The 26303-nt window shown below is 39.4% G+C and overlaps 1 protein-coding gene across 1 annotated transcript in view; it reads left to right on the top strand.

Moving 5' to 3' along the window:
* The first annotated feature begins 641 nt into the window (after positions 1 to 641).
* Positions 642 to 26303, top strand: part of znf608 (zinc finger protein 608) — a 67248-nt gene continuing 41586 nt past the window's right edge. The window contains exons 1-2 of the mRNA XM_019365280.1: positions 642 to 740; positions 822 to 1553. Coding sequence (XP_019220825.1) covers positions 642 to 740; positions 822 to 1553 — 831 coding nt within the window. The remainder of the gene's footprint in view (positions 741 to 821; positions 1554 to 26303) is intronic.

The following is a 26303-nucleotide window of genomic DNA, read 5'->3' as shown; positions in this document are numbered from 1 at the left end:
TGAATTCAACAGCAATTCAAATTTTCTTTGAAGTTTAAATAACGGAATCATGCAAAGCAGCGATAGCGGTCCAAGAACAAAGACATCAAGCTGGAATTCAGTGGGCATCCAATCACTGACACTTAAGCTGATGCATAAACTATAAAACAAACACGGCAGCGCCCTCCTGCGGCCAACTAATTGCATTTTCTGACAGTAATTAAGTGGCATCTGAGACGTTGGGAAGATGCATTCACAGTCGAAGGAAAACAAAACCATCTATTCTCTCTTTGGAGTAGTGCTACTGAAAATAAACAGTAATGTGCTACATAATCATATATTACTGGGGCATTTTATGGTGGGATTGAAATAAACCTTCCAAACGTGACTTTATGGACTTTATTCGTATTGTTTTTATTATTTTATGAAAACATAAGTATATGTGTGGATTTGTGATTATCGTGTTTTACTGTGCTGCGGGTGATGACAGCGAGCAGCCCTGTCAGATACTGTGAGCTGTCATTCAGCCTGTGTGGTAGTTTGTGAAGGAGCGGGCCTGATGCTCCGGTGCTCTCCGCCACACTGCGGCTGGCTGGCGCTCTGACAATGACTTGCATGCTGATTATTGTGGAGATCGACAAAGGAGACAAGGAAACGAGGAGATGAACCGTTTCCTGAGAGCTGGGGAGAATGGAGGGCTGCTGACAGACTGCAAGGAGCTGTCACCCAACCACACCGCCGCCTTCTCCTCCTCCTCCTCTGTCTCCATCACCTCCTCCTCCTCCTCTTCCTTCAGTGCCGCTGGCTCAGCCGACAGACACGCGGCCCTGCCCTCGCTCCAGACCCGGGCACCTGGCGGCGGAGGGTCGGAGCCGAGGAGATCCGCGCTTAAGCGCAAAGGAGTCGGCCGGGAGGGACGGGAGGAACCGGAGGCGGCTTCGGCGGTTCACTCATCAGCGGCTGCTGTCGCGGTGCGAGGCGGCGGAGAAGCGTGCTTCGGGATCGGCAAGCAGCAGCAGCAGCAGCAACAGCGTCGGGAGGCTCAAGGACGCAGCGTCGCTGGAGAAGGTCTGGAGATGATTTCAGCAGTCAGCAGAGAGGCGGACGGCGGCGGCGGGAACGGAGTCTCCGAAGTGACCGCTCCTTCTGCGTCATGCGCCAAAGGCAAGGAGGAGAGAAAGGGGAAGAACATGATCCGGGGCTGGAAGAGGGAGCGAGACAGGGAGAGGGACGCCGCTGCTCCTCCTGCCCGAACGAGGAAGGAGAAGCCCGGTGGTGATGGCTCGTCTCCTCCTCCTCCTCCTCCTCCCTCCGTCTTCCTCCCGTCGTCCGCCCTGCCCGCTCCCGAGCATCATCTGTGCCGCGACGGCTCCGGACACTGCCTGTGCGCCGCTCCGGACTCCAGGCTCCCGGGAGATATCAGCAACGTAAACAATAACAACAATAGTAACGGTACCGCCGCCGTCAGCACCGGGAAAACCGCGCTGGAGTGTGGAGTTAAAAGCGGCGCTATTGTTGTGAGACGGCAGCAGGACGACACGCCGGCCGCCAAGAAGCACAGAGGAGCCGAGAAGGTGAGCCTGCTTTTATTGTCTGGGGGGGAAACAACAATGCAACACGGCAACAAAAGAAGAAGCACACCTGCAGGAAGCTGCCTTTAATTTAGCCTCACGCGGAAATAAAAGGAGGGAGGCGGTCAGTCAGATGCAGGTGTAGAGGCCACAAAGGAGCAGCAGACACTCAGAATGGTTAAATGCTGCCACATGATATTTATTTGCCATTGTTGTTGCCCAGCTGGTGTCATTGTTCCCGCTCTCTGTGTCTGTGTTGATGTTTACCAGGCTGAGATTTCCTCTTTCTTTTTGGAGGGAAGATGAAGAAAAAAGGAGGAGGAGGAGGGAGGAAGCAGCAGCAGCAGCAGCAGCAGTGTGTCCTCCATCTCCATCCTCCTCCTCCTCTTTCTAGAGCCATTTAATCCAGTGCTCCTTGTTTTTCCTGGAGATTAGAGGAGAAGGCATGTGCATCAAGAACTCAGCTGTAAAGGGAATTAAAATGTGAAGCTGAAATATAACAAAATGGCAAATGTCATCGTCCATCATGGTGAGAGCAACAACAAAGTCACATTATTTCATTCAAGCGGACTTATTATGCTTTTCATTACATCTGTCAGGTGTTGGCTGCTCATATGCAAAAGTTTCAGATAATGACATCAGTGTGTTTACAAGTAGCTCCTGTGAGCCAAGAGCTATAAATGCTGCATTTAAGACACTTTGTTTTACTGTTTCTGCATGATGTCATAAAGAAGGGTTCTTAATACCACTGATTTAGGCACACAAGCACAACTCACCTTCTGTTTCTGAAATGCAGCCAATCAGTTGAAAGTTGGCTTAAAGCGGGAGGGGCTAAAACAACTGGTTTAAGAAAAGGCATAGTATAAGATAAAGAAGCCTTAATTTAACCTCCCAGAAGCATGTCTTTAAGTCTGGCAGCTTCTAGGCAGTTTTTGTAAAGCTTTATCTAAATCAACTTGAATTGCAGTGGTCACCTCAAGATAAAGACTGCATGTAGCACCAGCTGTCAAATGGGATGGATAGAGCTTGAAGAAGTTCATTCATTTTACCTGAAAGTATTGGTTTTAAATAATCCTTCCCAGGTGCACCACCAACTTAGGAAAACAGAGAATAAAAATTAGCCTCGCCTTGACATCCTCTTCTTTGTTTGCTTAATTGATTCAGGAAGACACTCAGGATATCAAATATAATCAGGCTTTAGAGCGAGGGTCACATCCTTTTAAAATAAGACGTAAATACTGTGGGTTGACAGGTCGGATTGCTGAGGTTTAATGAGCCACTCCAGAGCTGGTACAGCGGCCTAGCGGGGATGGTTGGGAAATCATTTTTTGGAGGGTTTTGAATAAGTCATCCAGCAGAGAGGAGATGGAGGGATGGGTGGAAAGGTAAGATGGGGACAGAGATGTCTGATAGATGGGGAGGAATGGGGTGTAACAGCAGAGGAGATGCACTTAAAGACAAAGACATAAAAAAGAAGCAGATGGAGTATGTCCAGAAGGTGTTTTTTTGGTTAGTTTTTTAGAAACATACATGCAGGATTAGCTTTATGAGGCAGGAAAAACTGAAGCTTCCTCCCGCTGCTGGCAGATGCTGTTGACAGGAGGAACGCTGGTCTGCACCGGCTGCTTTGTTTATTTGTTGATCTGAAGGATTCCCATTCAGCGGTGAAACACACACACACACGCGCGCACACACACACACACACACACACACACACACACACACACACACACACACAGTCACCCTGAGCTCAGTCTGTGGAGGCTGTAAGTCATTTCCTGTCAACAAGAATCTGGGCTCCACTCAGCAACTGTTGGGTGTCCTTTGATTATAGAGAGGCTAAAACCCTGAAAACTGGGCTAATTTGATATTATAATGGAAATAAATCAAGTTTAAATAAATCAAGTTTATTTCCATGAATGGGTCTCTGTGGGTCATTCGGAGTTTGCACTCTCCACATCTGCTTTAGAGAATCAGGGAAATGAGAAAGTCACACTATTCACAAATTAGTCATATCATTAAGCACGTCTGACCTGTCGGGGCAGGGCCATTGGACCTCTGCTGCCAGCGGATCCTTTGGGTCCTGCAGGTTGTAAGGTGGGGCCACTGCAGATCACACTCGCTGGGAATGGGATGTGAAGAGTGTGCAGTCAAACTGTATGTAAAGATGGACATAGCCACTGTGAGGTCACACATTAGTTTGCAAAGTCCTGTTACTGAAGCCTTGAGCTGAGCATTTTCAGTGTTCTGACTGCTTCAGCCGGAGGTTTAATCCTGTTAAAAGGGAGTTTTTCCTTCTCATTGTCGCCAAGTGTTTATTGGAGTTTTCCCTGTATTATTTTCTCTGTCTTTGCCTTATAATATAAAGCACCTTGAGTTGAAATGAATTGGACCAAAATTTAATCATAAATTTAATTATGATTGTACATATTTGATGGTGTGACTTGTCAATCATAAGATAAGAACATAGCTTCTGGTCCTACTAGACGCTAATGGTAGCAATAACATATAGAATAACATGGCTGTAGTGATCTCACCCAGGAGTTCCTCATTTGAACTGACTTAATTTTTCTAGGACTGGAAAATAAAGTCAACACAAGTGCTAAAAACTGCAGTTCCACTAATGGCCACTTGAGGCTTATTCCCAAAAAATCCATGCCCTCATTTGAAAATGAACCCAAATAAAACACATTTACAGCCTGATACAAAAACCGGTGTCAGCTTCTATGGATAAATTCCCCCTTCAGAAAACAGCCTATGGGTCATACATTTGGATTTTGTTAAGGTTAAAAGTTGGGGGCATGGATTATATGACTGGTAGGTGTGCTGACATAGGTGGCTGTGGCTACTAGCTGTCTGTCAGGCCTCATCTCTGATTATTTGAGTCACTGAACTGGACGTCTTGACTGCATTTGTGTGGTTGGTGCCTTTTGAATCATTTTTGAAGCCTGCTGTGAGGTTTCCAATAAGTCTTTGCTTTATGTTTTGTTTTGGGAATGCAATTTTATTAGTCTGATACTTCAAGCAATACTTCTCAGCAGGTATTTGTGTCTTTGCTTTGCATTCATGCAGTTTGTGGATGCAGTTTGCTGCCCTTAGCTATAAAGTTCCACCCTCTTACCCGACACCAACACAGCAGTGGGCCATACATACAGCCTATAGATACTGAACTAAGCTTCAAGTCTGGCATGATGGATTCTTTTGTGAATCTTGTGTAAATTCAGCGGCCTTCTAATGTTATTAACAAGCTGTTATTTATGTACTATTTTACAGTTTTGATTAAGAAGAAGTAAAAATAAATAAATAAATTTTTGCTAAAGCTCTTTTTCACCCAGGTGAAAATTTCACAAATTAACCTAAAGGTGCTTAAGGGATTACAGACTGATTGCACGAGAGTTTCAAGAGCCCGAATGCAATTATTCATTAAAATATAAATAACATGTATTCTCACAGCAGTATGACAGATGACTGATGGTTTTCCCCTTCATGTCGTCTACATGAACCCTTCCTACACCTCAGTGGATGAATGCACCACTAGCTTCAGTGTCATCATGGTCTTTGCATATGAATTTAAAGCCGAACAAAAAAACATAACACCACAGCCACTGCAGAAATATCCAGTTTCATTCACTGCAGTCCTCCTGCTCTGACATGTTTCCCTCACTTGAGCCCCACAAACTGACCGTTTGTCATCTGCGGCTTTTAAGTTTAGCCTTCAAATCAAATGTATCTCGAGACTTGGTGTTTAATTATTACTATGGAACCAAACACAGATTTTTGGGCTGCTGCACCTTTTGGAAGTTAATCTGGTTAAAATGAATAGAGGCACAATGAGAATGAATGATGTATGATGCGTCTAATTTAATGGAATCAAAATTGGATTAAATAGTTACGCCCTGCTGACGAGAACAACTGTGGAAACAGTGAGTACATGGAAGAGCTTGTACTTGTGCATAGCTTCGATATTGCATAGAGCTAATGAACTGCAGTCAAATGGAAGAAGATTATACAGAACCATACATTAAATGCAATTTACAGAAGGAACTGGTGACAATACTGAAGAGCCTTCTTTTAAACTTGTTTTTGAGATATGAGCATTGCTGAAGATTTAATCAATTTTGTATTTTATTTGCTCTTCTCCAATTTAGAGCCGGCTGAATATTCTGTAGGTTTTTTAGGAGCGATTTATCAAAATTCTAACATATCAACTGATATTTTCGCTTTTCTTTCAGACACACGAAATATGATCAGATTTCCTAAACCTTTGTCATGTGTAGTTATGCAATAATCTATCATACAAACCTGACACTGTTCATAACAACTACACTGGAGCAAAGTTATTTATAAAGGTTTAAGGTAGGGATGATTAGTATGTTGCTGCAGACAGGGAGCTGTAGCTAATAGCTATCTGGTAGATGTCCCATCCACCAGTGACTCTACTGGACCTCCTGCTCATGTTTATGCTTCTTTATGCAACTGTCTGATCAATAATACAGCTTGTTGTCTGGTTAATTGTACAAACAAATTGTACATGATGTTTTTAATTCAGTTTTAGGGTGTGGAATTCTAGTCTTTCTCACAGCTTACTAATTAGCAGGTATATAAGAATTCACATTGCTAACCTAGCTTGCTTGCTAGTTGGCTTAGCGCTTCACTCTCTGTCCAGTAGTCACTTTTGTCTCCAAAAATCCTAACATGGCTGTGGTCTACACGACAATGTTGAGGTTCCAAAGTACAGAGTTCAGAAAATGATTGGTTTATAATATCTATAATGTTTATTAGCACCCACCACCCTTAAACATTGCAATCAAAGCTGGTAGAAACAAGATTCCTTTCAGAGCTAAGTGACCATAAACTAAAGTAACACTTTGATAATCAATTGCCAATTTTGTCGTGATGTTAGAGAAAGATTAACCATCAAAGGATCACTTTTACACCTCATCCTGAAGGGAACGTGAATGCTAAAATTTATGGCTATTCTTCCTGTTTTTTTTTTTTTTTTTTAAATCAGCACAAAGCCTCCAGAAACTACTAAGCTGACAGTCCAAACCTCTCCAGCTTTTTATTAGCACTCATTTTATGTAACATGTTGTTAAACAAAGTTTTTAAAACCATGATAGCCCAAATATTGAAATGCTTCAGAAAAGAATCCCTCTCAGGTTGTCTGAGACTTAGGAAGAAATCTAAACCATACAGCATCATATTGATGACTAATCTTGTTTTGTCGATGGTCTCATCGCAGATATTCTCCAGGCAGAAATTTGGTCTGCTTTTTATGTCTATTTGCTGTCATACTATAGCATTTGTCTCTGCCCAATCGAGATGCTCAGCATGAAGTTTGATCACAAACAATTTAACACTTCACCAACCCTTCAAATGCTGCTTCTTTACTCTCACAGTTATAGCTCAGCTGCTTTGCTTTTTGTTTTTTCTGAAACTATTGGCATGCTACAACCTCACATCTTTAGATGTCATCCAGCTAGCTAGCTTACTACTTATTCCAACTCTGCTAAACCTCATAATGCATTAACGTTTTGGAGTTAAACTGTTTCACAATTGTTTGCTTTCGGGAACTGAAAGAGCATTTGGACCCAGAAATGGCTAATGATAGACTTAACACCATGATGAGAGCACAAGGAAACTGCAGAAATGCGAACCAACTCAAGGGATCATCACAACTGGTGTGATTCTTCCTTGGTGGAGCAGATATGTTGTACTGAATTTTGTGAGCGATGAACTGACTAACTGAGACCGTATCATAGCAAAAATTCTTGCAGAAAAATGCTCCAATTTACCTTCAAGAAGCTACCCTCTCGCTAAAATATAAATCTGATCTAGCCACACTGGCAGAAATAAAAGCAGTTCTGCTGCTGCTGCTGCTGAGGCTCAGGCTGTCATCTGCATGACAATAAGATGCACTTGAGTTTGTCTGTGAATGACAGCGGCTGCTCTGCTATCACTTTCTGTCTGTCAGTCTGGATCCCTGCAGGCTGAATGAGGATGAAACAAAAACACTCGGCTCCTGACGGATTCTATCGCCTAATATTGAATTCTGATCACCTTGCAGCAGCAGCATCAACGCACCCGCCAATATCCGGTTATTCTGTTGTCGTTTTTTTTTTCAGAAGCATCATTTCCCGTTGTGCTGTAGTCGCAGCTTTTCCCGTTTACCTGGTGGGTTTTAACAGGTTTGTGCAGGCTTGGTTTCCATGGTGACGTTGACAGTGTTTAGTTTATTCAGGGGGAGTTGTAATGTCGCATATAAACAGCTGATCCAAAGCAAGCGAAGCAAGCATCGGGATGGAGAGTGATGAGGAGAGGCCAATGTAGGGCAATGTTCCCCTTTAATGCACCATTTCTTTCTCATCCATGTACAAATAACCGGATCACTTTGTCCAGCCAGCTTTTTACGGGTCCATTACGCACTTACTTGGCTTTTTAAGTTTTCAGCGTTTTAAGCTGAAATCCTCCAAAACTGCACCTTTAAGAGAGAGTGATTATGAAGGATAATAGGCTGAGACTCTTGATAAGTGTTTTTCAGACAAATAAAACTATTGTGCTATGTTTCACTGCCTAAAAGCTTTCATGATGACAATGAATGTATTATATTTTCAGCTATGGGATACATTTTATTAAATAGGTTGCATTAAGGCTGTAAAACCATAACCATGATTATTCTGGTCAGTAATTGTAATCTTGATTTTATTCACTAAACATCATGCATTTATTAAACATGAAACCTTTTTTTATAATTTCAGCTTAAACTGTATTAAACTGTAAGCGATCCTGAGCTTTTTGGGAGAGGTGAAAGCAAACGACTCTAAAGGAAAAGGTTTTGTTAGTAGGGCTGGGCAGTCTGCCCATAGGCCAGTCATTCTTTTGTTAGTGCCAGGGTGGGGAGGACGTTACGTTCTGCTATCCACTTTACAAAACACACAGTGTGCTCAGTAACACATAGTTTAGTTTTTATTCTCACTTCTAGCATGAAGAGATGTGATGCAGTGATGTACAGCGATGAATGATTAACCGACCTTAACTGGTAAATCGTACCATGTCTTAATATTTGCTGGCTCTAAACATGTACTTCTACTAACACATTCATCACGTCCACATACAGCAAGTTTGACCATCATCGATCCTCAACATCATCATCCACAACCCTTTCTCTATTTTTTTAATTTATATTTATTTATATACAACAAACACAGTAAATGGAAAATAAACATTAAAAATTCCAGCAAAATTATCTGTAAAACAAAAACAAAAGGTATTTGAAAAGGAGCAGGAAGAAGCAGCGGCTTATCCAGACCTGCCCCAAAGTTTGCCGACAATTTCTTAATCCAATTGGTAACTATGTATATGTACATATATACACACACACACACATCTGTGTACCTGTGTAGACAAATGCTCTCTCATATCACCAAAATAACGATATTCTCATTCTGTACAATAGAACAGCTATATAGCTATATGCCCATCATATATGTATTGCTTATAAGTATTCTTATATTGTGCAATATTTTTACTTTTTAAAAAATTATTTCTTCGTTTAGCCATTCCACAAACTGATATGTATGTGCTTTTAAGAGTGCTGTGAACACATGACTGCTTTATATTGCATTTTCCTCTCAGGTCGTACGTGAGAGGAAAATGGTCTATTCTTAAATAAATTATTACTTGGAAGCATATTATTTCTTGCTTTTCCCGATACCAAACATTATGCGTTGTCCTTCTTGCTCTTTTTTGCATTGTGCATAGAGAGAACTCTTGTGTTACCCCAGACCACTGTTATTCTTATCCTTATTATTATCTTCCATATTAGCTTTTAAAAAAAAAATAATACTAGTTAATTAAAAAAAAAAAGATTTTTTTTATCCTTTTGTTCTGCCTGTTTCACAAACCTTTGTGAATTAGCTTGACAGCAGGTTAATGGTTTGTTTTTTCCTTTAATGCAAAACACTGGAATTGTGCCAGGTTGTGTCACACAGATACACAAAAACACTGAAATACTGGACGCTGAGAGCTAATGATTTAGTTTTGAGACTAACAGAGTTGTCATTTGGAGGGCTGGTGATGGAATAAGTTACAAGGTGGCCAGACAGCTGAATGCAGTGTCTGTTAGGTGGGACTGAAGTTTTCTATATATTTTTATTTATTTTTTTATTTATCATTTTTATGTGCTTTTTCTTTTTGTGGTATTTTTCTTCTAATCGGGTTAGATTAAGTTGCTAAAAACTACTTGGTTAAGTTTAGGAAAATTGCCTACATATTAAAAATGTGTCAAGGGAGGAGTGAGGACACAAAGACTGGATGAGCAAATAAATTGGTGAAAAATCAAACTCAAAACCAAAAACTGAATACAAAAATTCACAAGAGGAAAACAAAGATGAGCTGGTGAACACAAAACACAAACTGGCAACCAACACAAGGAAATGCAGCATTATAGAGCATGAATTATGGGAAGACAAAGACACAACATCATAGATGAGACAGAAGGCGCACAGAGTGAATCACAACAGCAGTTGCCTCAATACACTTTATATTATAAGGTAAAGACCTACAATAATAGAACCAGAATGACAGTGACACTCTAAAACACAACAAAGCCTTAAGAGTATGATAAAATAACACTAACCTGGCACTTACATTTTGGTACTTATTGTGTAAATAAAAGCTCTAACTACTGATTGTTTTTAGTATCGGGGGTTATTTTCTGTCTTCTGTCTAAAAGGTTTATGTAGCATTTAAGGCCAGTGTTTTATTGGCCCTTGTACGGGTCTACCCCGACCTCCTCCCTATGCTGTCTTAGTGACTTTCGCTTTAGTGTAACATTGTTTCAACATTTTCTCTTCTGAATATTCTGTTTGAGTGGTTAAACCAAGAGAATAACCAAAGTAGATTTTAAATCAAATAGATCGCTTACACAGCTTGGAACATCTTCTTTTAACTGTCAGCATGGAAAAGATAAAACTGAGCAGCAGCTGTGCAGGTTCACCACCTTACACCTACAAGGCGCTAATGATGCTAAAAAGGGAAAAAAGGTGTTAATGATGACTGGAAGTGTTACAGTGTGATACAAAGAGAGAAGGTAAGAGGTAATCTGTCTTTTTTCCACTATTGGCAGTTATAGAGCACTGAATAAAAATATTCACTTTTATTGGATAATTAAATTAATCGTCTCAAATATTTATTAGCATTTCTTTATCCTCTGCTGATCACTGACAGGACTTTATGATGGGCCCTGCTTTTTATTTATCATCACATAAAGGTCACCAGCTCTCAGCAGGATTCAAACTTGCGTCATACAGTATGTGTCCAGTTTTCACCCGAGGTTGATAATCAGCAGAGCTTTGATGTTGTTTATCCTTCCTTTTTCAAAGAATATTGGCTGGAGCCAGCATGGACACATAGTTATCTAACAGCCAGCCAGATGTCTTTCCAAAAGACTGAACATGTTTTCTAAAGGCACAAAATGTCTGATTCTGAAGTCTTGATGTGGATTTCTAAAGGGTGGGAGAACAAACCACCGGGGATCTGACACATGTCTGCTAAAATGTGCAAAGACTAAAATTTACAGCTGTTAAACTCTGAGCTTCATTCTGGGAATGTTACAAGGAGGAAACATTGATACAAAAAGATCTCTCTGCAAAACAATGTCAGTGTTTAGAGCATTACAAACAGAAATTAAACATTTCCCACAGGGTTGGGGTACACATGTAGGTGGGCATTAAAAGACGTGAAACCACACCTTTTTCAATGACTTATTAAGTAACGCTTGACGATAAATAGAAAAATTATCAGCTGCCTCAGTGAGCTGATGGACTACAGCGATACCATCTTGGACTACAGACTCACAAGATATAAATGGGTGACCCACTAAAGTCTTTGTGTGGAAAGGATGGCATTAACGTTGAATTCTTGGTGGGAAAACGCAAAAGACAACATTTAAATTTTTTAAAATATTCGTTGACATTACCCTGGCTATGAAAATTAGCTTTGGTTAGTTTGTTTAATATGGGCAGTGGTCAGAGTGATCAGGACACCAATCCAGGCAATTTTTGACTTGCAGGATGGGATTTGTATTTAATTTAATCTGCCTGACTCTAGTTTTATGTAGGCATCCCTGCATATAACCAACAATGTGTGTGGGTACATACAGCATATACACAATTTCATGAATGTGTGCAGAACAGCTACACCATCATAATCAGAAAAAGAGAGAATGGGGGTGTTTTGGTGTGTTGGGTTAATTTTGAATTCAAGCTTAATGCAAATGTGCATTTGCAGAGATAGTGTACTAATTTTTCGCCTCATCTTTTTGTTTAACTGGGTGTGTGTGTTTGTTGGTGAATGACTGCTGTGTGTGAGAAGAGACACAACAAAGAGCGGAGACAAAGCAGACTGACAATAAGTAGAACTACATGCCTAAAGGAAAAAAAGACATGATAGCGGCTTCTGCACAAAAAGTAATGAACCAGAATTAAATTTACTGCATTAGTACACATCAAATGGTCTGATTGATAGCGCATCGCTTTAGGGAAAACAGTGGTTGGAAACTGCAGTACAACCAAAATTATTGGGGTCAGTTTGGTAATTGCATGCAATCTATTTGTGATAATGCTGCAATTAACTGTGATAAACTGGTGAAAATCCCAAATCAGATGCCATCTGTTGCAAATCTGTAAAACTGTTGTCGTCTACATATAAAAAAAAATCACATTAAACAGAAATTCATATCAATTTAGATTCAGAGTTCAACCAGGACACCACAGATTTAAAACAGAAACTCAGAAATCTCTTTACAAATAATGATGTAGTTGCTGTTGGATGGCAATTTAACCACAAAGTGACACAAATGCTCAGTAATGTTGCTTTTATGTAAGAGTATAACCAGAATGCATCCACTTGACAACCTGCTGAGTTGAGTCCCCTGTTGCAAAGAGACGTGTTGTTGCAGACGAGTTGCGCTTACTGCTGCAGACTGAGACTGTGCAGAATTTCACCATCGCCTATTTGTAGAAAAGACTTTGATATGTTCACCCTGTTGAGAAATATTTATTTTTCCTTCTTTTGTTGCGTAAAATCCAGCTTTAATTTCAGTGCTTCAGCAGAGAGCAGTGCTGGCAGGAGAGTTTTACTTTGGTTTTGTGTGTTGGCTTCACGGGGCTGTGATTGACAGGAGACTATTGACTGAAAACATGGAAATCAGACAGGCAGAAGGCAGAAGTAGACCCCTTGTGAATATGAGGAAAATCTGAAGCTTTAGAAGCTTTTGAAAATAAGCGAGTGACCTTGGAATTCCTTTTTTTTTTAAATTTTGCTTTCTTTATTTAAACACATAGCTACATTAGTATGCTTCAGTTCCACTCTCCAGCTTTAAGTTTGGTGTATAAGACAAAGGAGTTTAACTGTCTAATCCTTAAAAATATCAGGTTTTACCCCTAAAATATAGTGACTGTAAAAGCCCAAGAAACAAAACCCTCAGAGTCTAAATGAAAATGTTTTGTGCCAAATATTAAAAAGCTATTTGAAATTAAATGCAGAGGTTTGAGGTTGGAGTCTGTTAGGCTGGAATAAATCAGCGAGAACAAGAGTGACAAAACCTGGAAGCGTGTTTGAAATGTAACAAACATATAGGCAAAGTCATCAGTGTCATCAATTAAGATAAATTAGCAACAGCAAAGCTGCATTTTCATTAGATGTCATTATTATTATTCAACACCAGGCAAAATGAGCATGTCAGCAGAACTAAATGGTTTTTGTTATGCACCCCAATCAGACATTAACGCACAACTCAGATCGACACATAAGCAGTACATTAATAATCTCCTCTGTGCTTTCATTCTGTTCATTTAGGCTTCAGTTATGCAGGCCTAGAGACCGGTCAGTGATTTGCTGGTAACTACAATTTGCTTGGAAAAATGTATACTACCCAACAGCAAACACTTGCCAACTACTTGCTAAGTGGCAGTGAAATTGTCCCACAATTTCACTGCCACTTAGCAACTGCCACAGTCTGTAACTTAAGAAAACACCAGCAATAAGAAAAATGCTGCAAAAGCACACAAAACACAACGGAAATAGGAAAATACAAAAAAGAAATAGGAATAAAGAGATTTCCAAAAGCACAAGGGAAGTGTTTCTAGGCAGACAATAACCCAACGGACCACTTGCAGGAACCCAAAACATGGTAGGTGTGTTTTATCATGATTCATATAATACTGATGACGGATTTTTTTCCTATTTCCGTTGTCGTTTTTCCTATTTCTGTTGTGTTTTGTGTGTTTTTCTTATTGCTGGTGTTTTCTTAAGTTGCCGTTTGTTTGGCATCTCAGTGCCACCGTAGGAAACTGTGCCTTTCTAAATGTGTTAATTTCAGGGTAAGGGAAAACATTTACTTTGAAGGTGAATGATCTCCATTTCCAGTTTGCTTTTTCAAGTTTTGTTACCCCTTAGAGGTTAGTTAGCAAGTTAGTTAACAAGTTGGCATGCACGAGAACGACAGGAAGCTCCAACAATCTGCTATCAACCAAAGAAATCGCAAGGGAGTTATTGGTACAGCGTCCTCTTAGTGACCAGGTTCACCTAGGGAGAGCTAGCAACCTTCAGCAACCACTCACCAACCAATACAGGACTTTCACTAGCATCCTGTGATTGAGGCATAACTCGTTGAACCTCCTCGTCAACTCCTTTAATTTCTATATTAACTTCTTTCCAACTAACAAGATAAGTTCAGGATCAGAAATAGGTCAGAAAATGAGGAATAATAATAATAAGCCCTGTGGCTTAGCTTTATTGGTTCAGTTTCTTTTCAAATTCTGTAAATATTTTATGGCATCTTTAAAATAAATGTTAAAAACGTTTTGTGGAGAAAGTCCCGTATGATTAAAAAAGATAATTTTAAAAGAAAACTCCCAGAACCAAGTCCAATACAATGGGTTCCTGGGATTTATTTACCCTTTAAATGTACATTTTATCCTATTTATAGTGGTTATTTATTTATTAAGCATTTATTAGGCATTTAAAATATGACATTGTGGTCATATATGTGTTATGACTTTTATATCCCCCATGACCGGCCAGAAACTGAGCTTTGGACAACGTGATATCATTGTGGTTGCAATATGATGACAGAGGCATCCATAGATCCACAAAGCCAGCACGCTGTTCCCTCATTGTTCACTTGTTCAAGGCAGAGCCAGTGTAGAGAAGCTCCAGCAGTTTGTATTTCGTCTTGTTTATCACAGTCTATGACTTCTACTGCTGCATCTTATGTCCTTGCCTCTAGCAAAGGTAGTACATCGGTCTGTTAAACAAAGATCAACCCACAAGACTTGAATTCATGACTGCAAATAGAAAAACTGCATGATTTATGAGATTTGGGTGCCTTCGGTTCTTCTTTCATACAACTCTGACTTTTTACACAAGGTCTACGAAAAAACGCAATTCCAGGAGAGTCACTTGAAAAAACAAACCAAAGCAAAGAATCACGATTTCACATGATTTTGTTTGCTGTATTTTTTTTTTATTGAAGCCTTACCTTTGCTTTAAGAACAACAAAATTGTTGCTACTGTGCAATCTGTGAGCTCAAACTGTCAATCATTTTGCACAGCCGGGGTGCAGCTCCATCGCTGTCATTACTGTTGGCATTACTGCAGACAGAAATTTGTGGAGTGATATCACAGCACATGTTTATTCGCTCTCCTTTCCCGACGAGAGAGAGGGTTGACAAAGATCATTGATCAGCTTGAATAAATATGTAATCAATCAAAGCTAGGTAAGTCTGACTACATGCCAATATTGGCACAGTTTATTGGCATTTTGATTAATCAGCCTGATGCAGACCGAAGGAAAATGATTTTCTGTTTTACTTGATTGGACAGAAGCTTGAATAGAAGAGAAGGAGAACAAGTGGACGAGCAAACGGCAGTGTGAAGGGTGTTTTTAGAACAGCTCATGTGGAGGCTGGACTGAGAGTCCATTAGCTATCAAAGTATCAGTGCCAACAGAGTGAAAAAGGCTTCATGGTATGACAGTACGCCCACATGCTCTGCTCTGCAGGCTGGCAGGTTTTCCTTTGCATCCATTCATCGAAGCCTCCAAAGCCACAGGAAACACAGAAATAAAACAGCATCATAATCTCACCTCCCACCGTCTGTCATTACCTGAAAACCCGTCGAAGAATCACCTCACATCCTCTTCTTCTTCGCTTCCTTTCATATTTTATTTAACTGCAGCTTTCCTGAAACATCTTGTAGCGGCTGCACTCAGGGGGATGCTTCAGTCGCTCTTTGACTCAGGCAATGAGTGTCTCATATGTGCTCAAATCCAAATCAGATTAAAGCTGCTTTCATCTGACTCAGACAATATGATGACAAATCAGGGGATGTGGTTTTTGGAGATGTGGTTTGTGTGCTCTTCCCTTTTTCTAGTCATACATACTATATAGAGAAAAAGTCTTAAATGAGGTCAGCACTAGTAATCTCCATCAAAAGGTCAGGCTTCAGACTGTTTCAGGCACTTTTTTCTACTCTTGGCTCTCTATAAAGAGTGAATATCTCAGGCAAACAGCTTTGGCTGTGAGCACAGAAGCCCCACCCATCTGCTGTTCAAATCGTATGTTTACGAGGGGCAGCGAATCACAGCTCTGTGCTATGAAGCAGGATTTAAGGTTAAGCGAGGTAATGTCAAGGTTATTGGTGTATATCACCACCAAAACAGGGCAGCTAGAATATGCAAGTAGACTAACTACACTTACTCTCCCATTGGCTGCAGCTAAATTGCTTTTTAATGTGTTGATCTCACATAATATGCACAGCTGTACTTTTCTTTTCAGTCAAACAACATCAGTGAATGCTTCAACTGGACGTCTTTAAATTTCCTCCATCTGAATAATGGCAAAAACTGGGGCGCTCGTTTTGAGCCCAAACAGCTTCTCAAAGGATGCCAATTATTGCATCGGCTCCATCAAACCCTTCTGCTAAGAGCCTTGACATTATTTGTGACCAACATTTGAATTTTGAATCTCATATCTCAGAGCGCATCCAGTCTTGCTTTTTTCATTTAAGAAACTCTGCAAGAATCAAACCTTTGACACTCAGTAATGTGGAATTTTTAGTACACACTTTCATTTTCTCTCATCTTGATAACTGTAAGTAACTTTTTAAGTGCCTGTTTTAACTGGTCCAGAATGCAGCAGCTGGGCTGCATAAAAAACAAGCCCGCACACAGCACATCACCCCAATTATCATTTCCCTTCATTTCTTTTTTCTAATTCATTTAAAAATGTTATTAATAACATGGCTCCAGCCTACACAGCAGACCTGCTCAGACCTTTTTCCATCAGTTAGCCTCTCTGGTCATTTGATCAGGGTTTTTTAACTATTCCTTGCTCTAATTTTAAAACCAGAGGCAATCATGGTTTTGAGGCTCCTGAACTTCTGAACAGCCTGTCAGGTCGGCTCAATCAGTGGTCTGTATTAAACTGACCACTGATTCAGCCAACCAGTGGTTGCCCATTATTTTTGGTGCTTGTTCTCCTAACGTGTGTATTGGAGTGTGTACGCACTACTGTATGTATATGTCTGACCGCGTGTTTGTATGTTTAGACACGTGCACGTGTCTTTAATCTGTGCTTTTATTCAAACTGCGAAGAACTTTGTAACTGTATGATTTAAAAAATGTTATACAAATAATTTTAGTTAAACAAAACCACAATGTTCCTCTTGCTGTAACTAACTCTTAAAAACACAAAATGCTTTAGATGCCAAAGGATATCATAAAAACCACAAGGATTATTCAACAGTTATATTTTTGTAGACTTTTTTATGCTCTACCATTGTGCTCTTTTTTAATCCAGTGAGCCACCATATTTATATCCTGTTACAGAGCTAACAGGATGTGTTTTATTGGTGTATAAAGCACTAGATGTAACCCACAGAGGCCTATTGATAGTTACATTAATGCAACAAAAGCAGTGTTAGTCTGTAAGTTTCAGTCCAACAATAAAATGATATATGAATAAAATGATACATTGCACGCATCTGCAAATGCGGTAATTAATCTTCCTACTTGTACAGTGTGGTGGCCGTTGGATTTCCTTCAGTTCATATTTGCTTTTGCAATTCAAGGTTGGCAAGCCACATCTGGGTGTCACATGTGGGGTTGCCATGTTATTACAATCTCTTCTTTGAAAGGATAATAGCTCCCATGCACAGGCTGTTTACTGAGTTGGAAGTAATGGCTCGCTGGCCAATCATCTTTGCCATCTTTAAGGTTTCACATTTCCCCCGATGGAGTCTCTCATCAGCCGTCACACTGAGAGCGTGTGATGTCTGCTTCACTTCAGATGCTTTATAATTACATCATTATGAAAACGCTGCTTGCAAACACTGCAACTCGGGGAGATTAATTTATGCAGAATTGTGCTAATGTAATTATTGTTAATGGTTGATTGTGCAGCGGCAGTGTTGAAGGAAAGAAAGAGGTTGAGATATTTTGGAGCAGGAGTTATTATAGCGGTGAGTAATGTCCATTGTTTTTCACTCGGTTGGTTTAAATGCCATTAGAGCTTGTCATTCAATAGGAAGGTAAGTGGTTTTTGTGTGCGTGTCTGTGTGTGTGCTGATGAGGGACTGAAAAAGGAAGAGCTGAGATGAGCAAGGCTGGAGAGAGAAAATGGGAAAAATGGCTACTATTCGTGAAAACACACACACAGTCACGCGTGAAGCACAAACGCAAACACACACTCGATAAACCACAGATTGTCTACGCACACACACACGCCTCCTCTTTCAGCAGCCTGACAATAAAGACAGAGATGATTTTTGTCTGCGAGAAAAAAAAACATCAGTGAGGCTGCTCACCGAGGGATTTAATATGAGGGGAGGAGGGAGAGGAGAGGAAGGACACAAAGAAAGCAGAGGAAAAGGAAGAAAAGAAAAAGGGATGAGAACGAAAATGAGGTAAAGGAAAAAGGAGGATTGATGGATGGGTGGAAAAAGGAAAAGATGGAGGGATAATTGGATTGATTCAAATTCTTTTTGGCATTTTTGAAAAACCGCATTGCTCTGTGGGCGCTTAAAAATGCGATTCAAGATTTAGAGGAAAAAAGAAACATGAAAACCAAAGATGAAAAAATGTCTCTTTGTTTAATTATAGATTTTAGAGGGAGAATTAATGGAAAACTCAGTTGGCTCCCTTGACTCTCACCACCCAGCCTCCCTCTCCTGATTAATTTGGGTAAATCCAGCTCTGCATGCCAGTTAGGACAGCTATTTGTGATTCAACCTCGACACAAAGCTCCAGTGTGTCGGAGGAAACATTAAAGTTGAGTCTGCTTTATTTGAACTGCAGCAGATTTTTCTGCTTGCTTTCTCCTCTTCTCCTCCTCATCCTCTCCCTTTCACCAAAGTGGATTTAAAGGGTGAAATTGACACATGGCTTTTATTGAGATCCCTGAAGTCCCTGAAGCCTCTTTTACAAGAGGCAAGAACAATATAAATTTAGGCATAATCTCATAGAAATGTATTAAATTTGATTTGGGATTTTGATCAAATGAATCAAGTCATTTGATTTGATTCTGTGATGCTGTGATTGGCGCATTTCAAGAGGCGGCTGAGGTTTAAAAGGTAGCGCAGGCCGTCCACTAATTGGAAGGCAGGTTGCTGAATCCCTGGCTTCTTCGGCCCACATGACGTGTCCTTGGGCGAGATAGTGAACCGTGTCTGATATATATCAAAAGTGGTGCATGTATACAATAAAATATATGTGGATTTGTGAACATGGTTTGCAGTGTTAAGCACTTTGTGCGCCTCATTTGCCTAGAAAAGCATCATTAAAATGCAATTATTTATCATTTGTTTTAAGTTTTACTTATAGATTACTGGATAATTGACTTTCTTGATTTCATCCCTCATGAGACAAACAATACAATAAGGCTCACGCAAGGATATCAGGGATACCAGAAATAGGAGAGCAGGGGAAACGGGTAGGAGGTAGGATAAGGAGAACCTTCCTACCCCACCCCACCACAAACACACAAATCCCACAGTACCCACTAATCAAATGATACCATGTGATCCAGCGCTTGGAGATGGTGTTAAGGAAGAAATTCCTTTTAAACTGGAAGAAAACTCTGGCAAGGCAAAACACAAAAATTAATTACATGCAGGAGTGGCAAATAAACATAAGGGAGTGAAAGGAGAAGAGTGAAGGGTTAGAGAAGAAGTGCTCAGTGCACCATGGGAAGTCCCCCAGCTGCCTGAGTCTATAGAAGCATAACTAAGGGATGGCTCAGGGTCACCTGATCCACACTAGGCTTGATCAAATAGGAGGACTTAAAAGCAGAGATTCAGTTTGTCTCTTAAGTCCAAACTGGGAGATAGCATTCTACTTTTGGAAACTCAAGAAAACATGTAAGCGTGCAAGTTAGCCTGCAGTCTGAGAGAGGAGGGGTGCAGTATTGGAATAGTCTTAAAATGAGTTTTAACATGCGATTAAAATGTATTAAGTGCCAGAAAGCAGATGAGTATTAAACAGTTGGAATATGGTTCATTTTCTGGTAAAGAGTTTTAATAACACTCAATCTTGAGTGTCAAATGTCACAAAATTAAAGGGGAATTGCTCTTTTTCAGATTTATGTATGCGGGTTAGTTTTTAGCGTTTGAAACATTCAGTTTAGTTTAATTTTTATTATCTTCAGTGTTAGTTTTAGTCTTTTTAAGTATTAATGTATTTATTGTATTAAAATAAGACATTTTTGAAAGCAGTTCTTTCAGTTTTGTATCCAAAGTCTCAAAAAACATGCCCATCAGATCCTTATTAGGCAAAAAATATTAAAAGGATATTTTAATTTTGTTTCACTTACTTAGTTCACAAAGTCATTTCATTTAGTTTTCATTTTTTTTCAAAAGTTTAATTTTTATTTCAGTTTACTAAAATGTTTGTGCATACATAGTCTTAGTTTTTAGCTTAGTTTTAGTTAACTTTAATAACCTTGCACATTAACTGATCGTGAACATTAGCTGATATCTCTAAGTGTAATCAGTGCTCTCTAAAATGTTGGCCTCTTGCTAACAGTCATCACAAAGCATTTTCTAAACCAGCTCGGGGTTTAAAGGCAACAGCATGTCACCTGAATCCTTTTCTTTTTTCACCATCTTCTTCATGAAAGAGCCCAAAATATGAAACCTCATTGTTTTTGCATCAGCTTTTTACCATTTCACGTCTCACTGTCACCTGCTTCCTTTCACAGGGTTGTACTGGAAGGCAAATGAAAGCATTGGGGTTAGGTATGTAGAGTTGAATCCTGAGTTTTCAGTGTGATAAAAGTGGCTCTCTTCTTAACTTGCTAAATTATTATGCTAATTTATTTTGGTCATGTTACAAATAACCAGAGTTTTGGTTTAAAAAGCAGCTAGAAATGCCACTTTTTAAAACAAATTCTTTTATCAACCATCTGCTCAGCCTGTTGAGCATACCTCGATAACAACAATGAAGAAAGCTGTGCAGTAAGGTTACCGCAAGTGTATGCATGACCGTGTCGAGAAAATTTGCATGTAGATAAAAAATAAATAAGGAAAAATGTTTGTGTTTGGTCCTAATTTGCTGCCAAGTTTGTTTTACAGAGCTGGAATGACACTGAATCAATTCTAGACTGAAAAATTGTTTAGTCTATATTTTACTATATTACACAAAATCTCTCAGACAACAGAATCTCTGTCTGTTAGTTTATTTCTTTGCCTGCAAACTCCTCCTAAACAGTCGGGAGTTGAGGAACCAAACTACATCTTGAAGGCTCTTGTATCTGTATTACAGTATCAGATATAGATATCAGATATTATAAAGTCACCATGTTGAATAGCACCAAGCTAGCAACAGCTAAAATGAACCATTTCTAACATTTGTGACACAACAGGGCAAAAGCCAGTAAAAGATGTAGGACAAAAAATCCATTTGTGCACAAAAACAGCCAAACTATGATGCATCAAGAGCAAATGAACTTTCCAAGTGTTTTTTATCTTAATTTTACTGTGTGCCAATAGCTCTCAAATTTATGCCTGAAAAGTCTACTAGTAAGTAATTTCTGACGATAAACTGCAAATACACAGAGCACTGTTTTGCCCCATATAGCTGTCCAATAAGTGTCTTGGCTATGAGGAGAAAAGCCCTGCTCAGTGCAGCCGCTGTGGTGCAACGTACCAAGTTCGCTTGAAATAACTGCCACCTTATTGGTGCTGGAAACGTCTGCGTTTTTAGGTGGTGATAACACTGTGTGGATTATGATCAATCAGTGGTTGCAATGGAGTTTTTAGGTGAGTATGTAGGTTTTTGTTTCACTCTCAGAGTGGACACAGTTTGTCACCTTCAAGTTAAACATTTATAGAGAAAAAAAGAAGTTTAGACATTTTAGGAAAATGTAAAAACAAATAAAATGTTGGACTTTAGCCTGGTTTTTGCATGCTGTGTCACATTTATGCACCTATAAGTATCTTATCAAGAATAATTTCTAATTTATATGCAAAAGAATTGAATTACAAGCAAACTGATCAACAATGTGCTAAAATGGTGACTTTTTAGCACCTAAATAACATCTACCACCCACATTTTTTTTTTACCAACAATACAAACAGGATAGGAATATTATAGCATGGTCATGCTTTAATATAGGAAATTAATTACAGAGAATATACTGTCAGTACAATTACTTCACTTTGATCTGGCCATGAGTCGTTCATGGAACCGTTGGAAAGTACAGAGTAGCTTTTAATATTTAATTTTAAAGTTTAAGGTACTCGTTGTCTCTGACTGGGTTCCTCTACGGTTTGTGGAACCAGCTAACTCAAAGCTCAACCTCAACTATGTGGAAGATGCTTCTTATTACAACCCTCCGGTAATCTCAAGATAGCAAATACTAAGAAGAAAATAATAAAATGCTTAAACATCCCTTTTAGTGGTTTGATACTGTCTGGTGATTTGAATCTGACTCTTAGAGGAAAAACGAGCATGGGCATCATCTGAAGGAAAGTGAGAACTAGAGAGACTTTGTGTTGTGCACAGCTCCAGGGTCCATGCATATTTTAGTGTTATTTGGATATACTTCGTGTTCCTGTGTGGATTAGTTCAAGCAGCAACACTCGGGCTTCACTTTCTTTTTTTTCATATTTTATTTATTTATTTATTTTGGTCTTTCTTCTCTAAAGATACAGAAGGCATCACAGAAGAAGATACTGGGTACTTATGAAAAAACACAAGCGAAATCAGCACATGCAGGAGCACGAGGCAGCGGCGGCGATGATGCAGAGTTTCAATCAGTGGAGGAGAACAAAGACTTAAGAATAGAAGAAAGGCACTGGAGTTCTTGTTATGACCAGTGGATTCACAACATAAAGTCTTCACAACCAACCAGCATCATGAGCTAACCGTGAGCGATTTCATCTCCATTTAAGATCAACATGACTGCTGTCATCAACAATACTCTATCATGCTCTTCAATATAGAAACATCACACTTTTTAGAATTTTTTTGGACGGAACGATGCACTGCTGTGCTCATTTTCAAGCACCGATGCACATCAGCTGTCAACAAAAGGAGCAGCATATGTTTCTGTACCTTATTTTTAATTTACCTGCATTATGTTAACAGAACTCCAGGGTCAGAAAACCGAATGCCACACGAATGCCAGTTTTGGCATTGATGTGGCGATTCTAATCTCAAAGCACCACTTAAAGCACTCTACACTACTAGCCACATTCAACTTTTTTCACACACATATTCATACAGCACTTTATCCTTTGCACTTAAGTGCGTTATCGACCTTGCGTTCATGTACAGTTTTTAAAAATGCACACCTGAATTACTCAGCGGAAACCCATGCATAGCTGCAATATGACTGCAGGAAGATGAATGCTTTATTTACATGAAATTCACTTATTTTAAATCTAAAATTTTACAACTTTGACCTTGACACAATTTGCGTGACCCATTACGCTCATTAGGTGATTGTTCTGTGTAAGTTTGATTAAATTCTGACCAATTGTGAAGGCAGAGTAGTGAAGTGAAGGACGAATGAAGTGACACTTCACTATGACATAAGCTCATTGATCTTTTGATGAATTAACAGATATGTCTGCGTTTTCTATTTCCCGGAGGTACTGTACTGTATGTTGTTGTATTGTGTTTGTACTCTTTTAGTACTTTGGACGCAGGCTTTTACCACTATACAGTCAATTTTTATACGCCGTTATGGAGCAAACCAAAACCAAAGTCTGTCTAAAGCAGGGTTGGGCTGATTTAGATACAGTAAGTGAACAGCCACAGACTGAGCAAAGTGCTGAAATGTGTTAAAATCCATAAAACGTTGGCAGACAAGCTGGTGATGTAGAAAATGCCTAACTATTGTTGTGCTTGCCCCTAATCTGTCATTAAGTCCTATTTACAAAACTTGAACTGGTGGCTATTTAACACAAAGAATATCTGAAGAGTCAATAAAATTAATTTGACTTTGACCTTGTAACAGGCCATTTCCAAAGCTCCTCAGAATGCAGCACTACTCTCTCAAGAAACCCTGAGATTACTGGACGAGTTTCTTACTTTTTGATTCGTTGATAAGTGTTTAATAACTCAACTTACAGAAAAGGCTACTGCAGGAACCTCTAGTCAAGATATGTCTGCATTTCTAGTTCCCAGGGTTACTGTATGTTGGCAAAAACCAAGAGTTGCTGAAATAATCCTGCCTGACAACAAAACATATATGTTTTGTATATAAAAATATATATTTTTACATTCACACAGTTTTGCTAATTTTATGATACATGAAACACTTAAAATGTAAATATTTACATTACATAGCCAATACATTTGTTTACAGTCATGTGAAAAAGTTCTGAGAGTTAGGTGCTGCTAATCAAATGGACTAGATTACCTGATCATCAGCAAACCTGCCCATTTCTGTAAAAGCAGAGGTTTTAACAGTTTGCTGTCAAATACCTTTAAAGAAGTGCAGCTCTAGAAAGACTGATGCATTAACACAATGCTTCAGTCTTCTCACAAATGCACATCCCAGCAAATTCAACCCAAGATCAGACCTAGCAATGCACCAAGAAACTAAAAAAAACAGAAGAGTTACATCTCAAACAATACAGGGATCCGTTAGCATGTTAGCTGTTAAAGGTCGTGACACCGCAATTAGAAAAAGACTGAACTACTATGGCCTGTTTTCAAGGGTTGTCAGGAGCCTTCAAAACAGATGTAGCAGCACGACTTAAGCCTGCAAAGTTGCATCTGAACAAACTACTAGACTTGTAGAATAATGTCTTTAGGACAGGCAAAATTAAAGCGAAGATTTTTTAACAAACTGCCAGATTTGGCAAAAGCCAAGTACAGGATATCAGCAAAAACATGTCATACCAACTGTCAAGCATGGCGGTGGAAGGGCGATGAACTTTTACTCGTCCATAAACTCCTCTGTAGACTAAAGAAATTTAGACTTAAATTTGAGGCCATCTGTGAGACCAAAGATGGGAGAGACTGTTAAAGTCATACAAAAAATGACTGTGTTGCTGCAATAGGTGGTTCTATAAGCTGTTGCATTTCACAGATCCTGTGAAAGCTGAAAACCAATGTCGTATTTTATGCTTTTCTGTACTGTACTGGACGCAACTGTGTTAATAATATTACCAAGATATTTAAAAGGATCCCTGTTCAGTGCATTTAAAATATCAGGTTCTATGAACAGAGCAGAACTGTTGTCTGACTAGAAAAATAAAGGAAAAGATAAACTGGTATTTAATCTGGGAATTCACAGCAAAATCAGCTCACGTTATGACCTGAGCCGAGCCACAAACTAAGAAAGAGCCCTGAGTGAATTTTCATTATTATTTCATATTTAATTAATGACCTTATGTATGTATTTATTTATTCACTTAATCTTACTGTATAGTATTTTTGAATAATACCAGTGCATTAAGTAATATCATTACAGACCATATGAAACTATGAAGCCGACGTTTCTGTGATAATAAATTCTCCTGTTCTGGTGTCTTATATTTGTGTGTGTGTGTGTGTGTGTGTGTGTGTGTGTGTGTGTGTGTGTGTGTGTGTTGAAGGATTTTTTTAATTAAGAAACAGTGTGAGAAAGGATAATTTGTTCGAAGCGTTTGACTCACAAGGGAGCAGGCCTGTGTTTTTATTGTTATTTTGCTGTGTGAGTCTGCAGCCTGGTCGACTGTAGCTGCTGTGTGATTTGCAACCAAGCGTTGTTATTCTGGGTATCTGAGGGAGGAAAAAAAGGCGTTAACGGCAGAACAGAAATCACCGGGGATCGTGATTCTTCTTTTATAGTTAATTTGCTTTGTGATTTGGTTGAAGAAGTCCTGGGTGGTCTTTGTCAGCAGCTGTGTGGGAGTTAACAGACGGTTTCAGGAAGCACAGAGGATTATCTGCCTTTTGTTTTATTGCTATTTTGCATGATAAATTTGCATTGTTTATCAAGGTTTTAACATAAATGCTGTGCAGTACGCAGCCGAAACAAAGCTTCTCATACTAGCTGGATTACAGATACTGCAAGGGACACCAAGAAACTAAACAGGCAACTCAAGTGTTGGTGAGTTTCTTCCACTTATTAATCACTCGGGTGGTAAAGGAAGGACGAGTAATAAGTGTTTTTGCCACTTTAATATACAGTTTGGCTTCATGCATCAGCCTTTGTCCTTAACAGTGTCCCGCTTCATGGAATAATAGATGTATAT

Source organism: Oreochromis niloticus, linkage group LG12 (genome assembly GCF_001858045.2).
Source record: "Oreochromis niloticus isolate F11D_XX linkage group LG12, O_niloticus_UMD_NMBU, whole genome shotgun sequence".
Taxonomy (NCBI): Eukaryota; Metazoa; Chordata; class Actinopteri; order Cichliformes; family Cichlidae; genus Oreochromis; species Oreochromis niloticus.
Note: the sequence above shows the minus strand (reverse complement) of the source record. Positions and strands in the feature narration are given on the sequence as shown.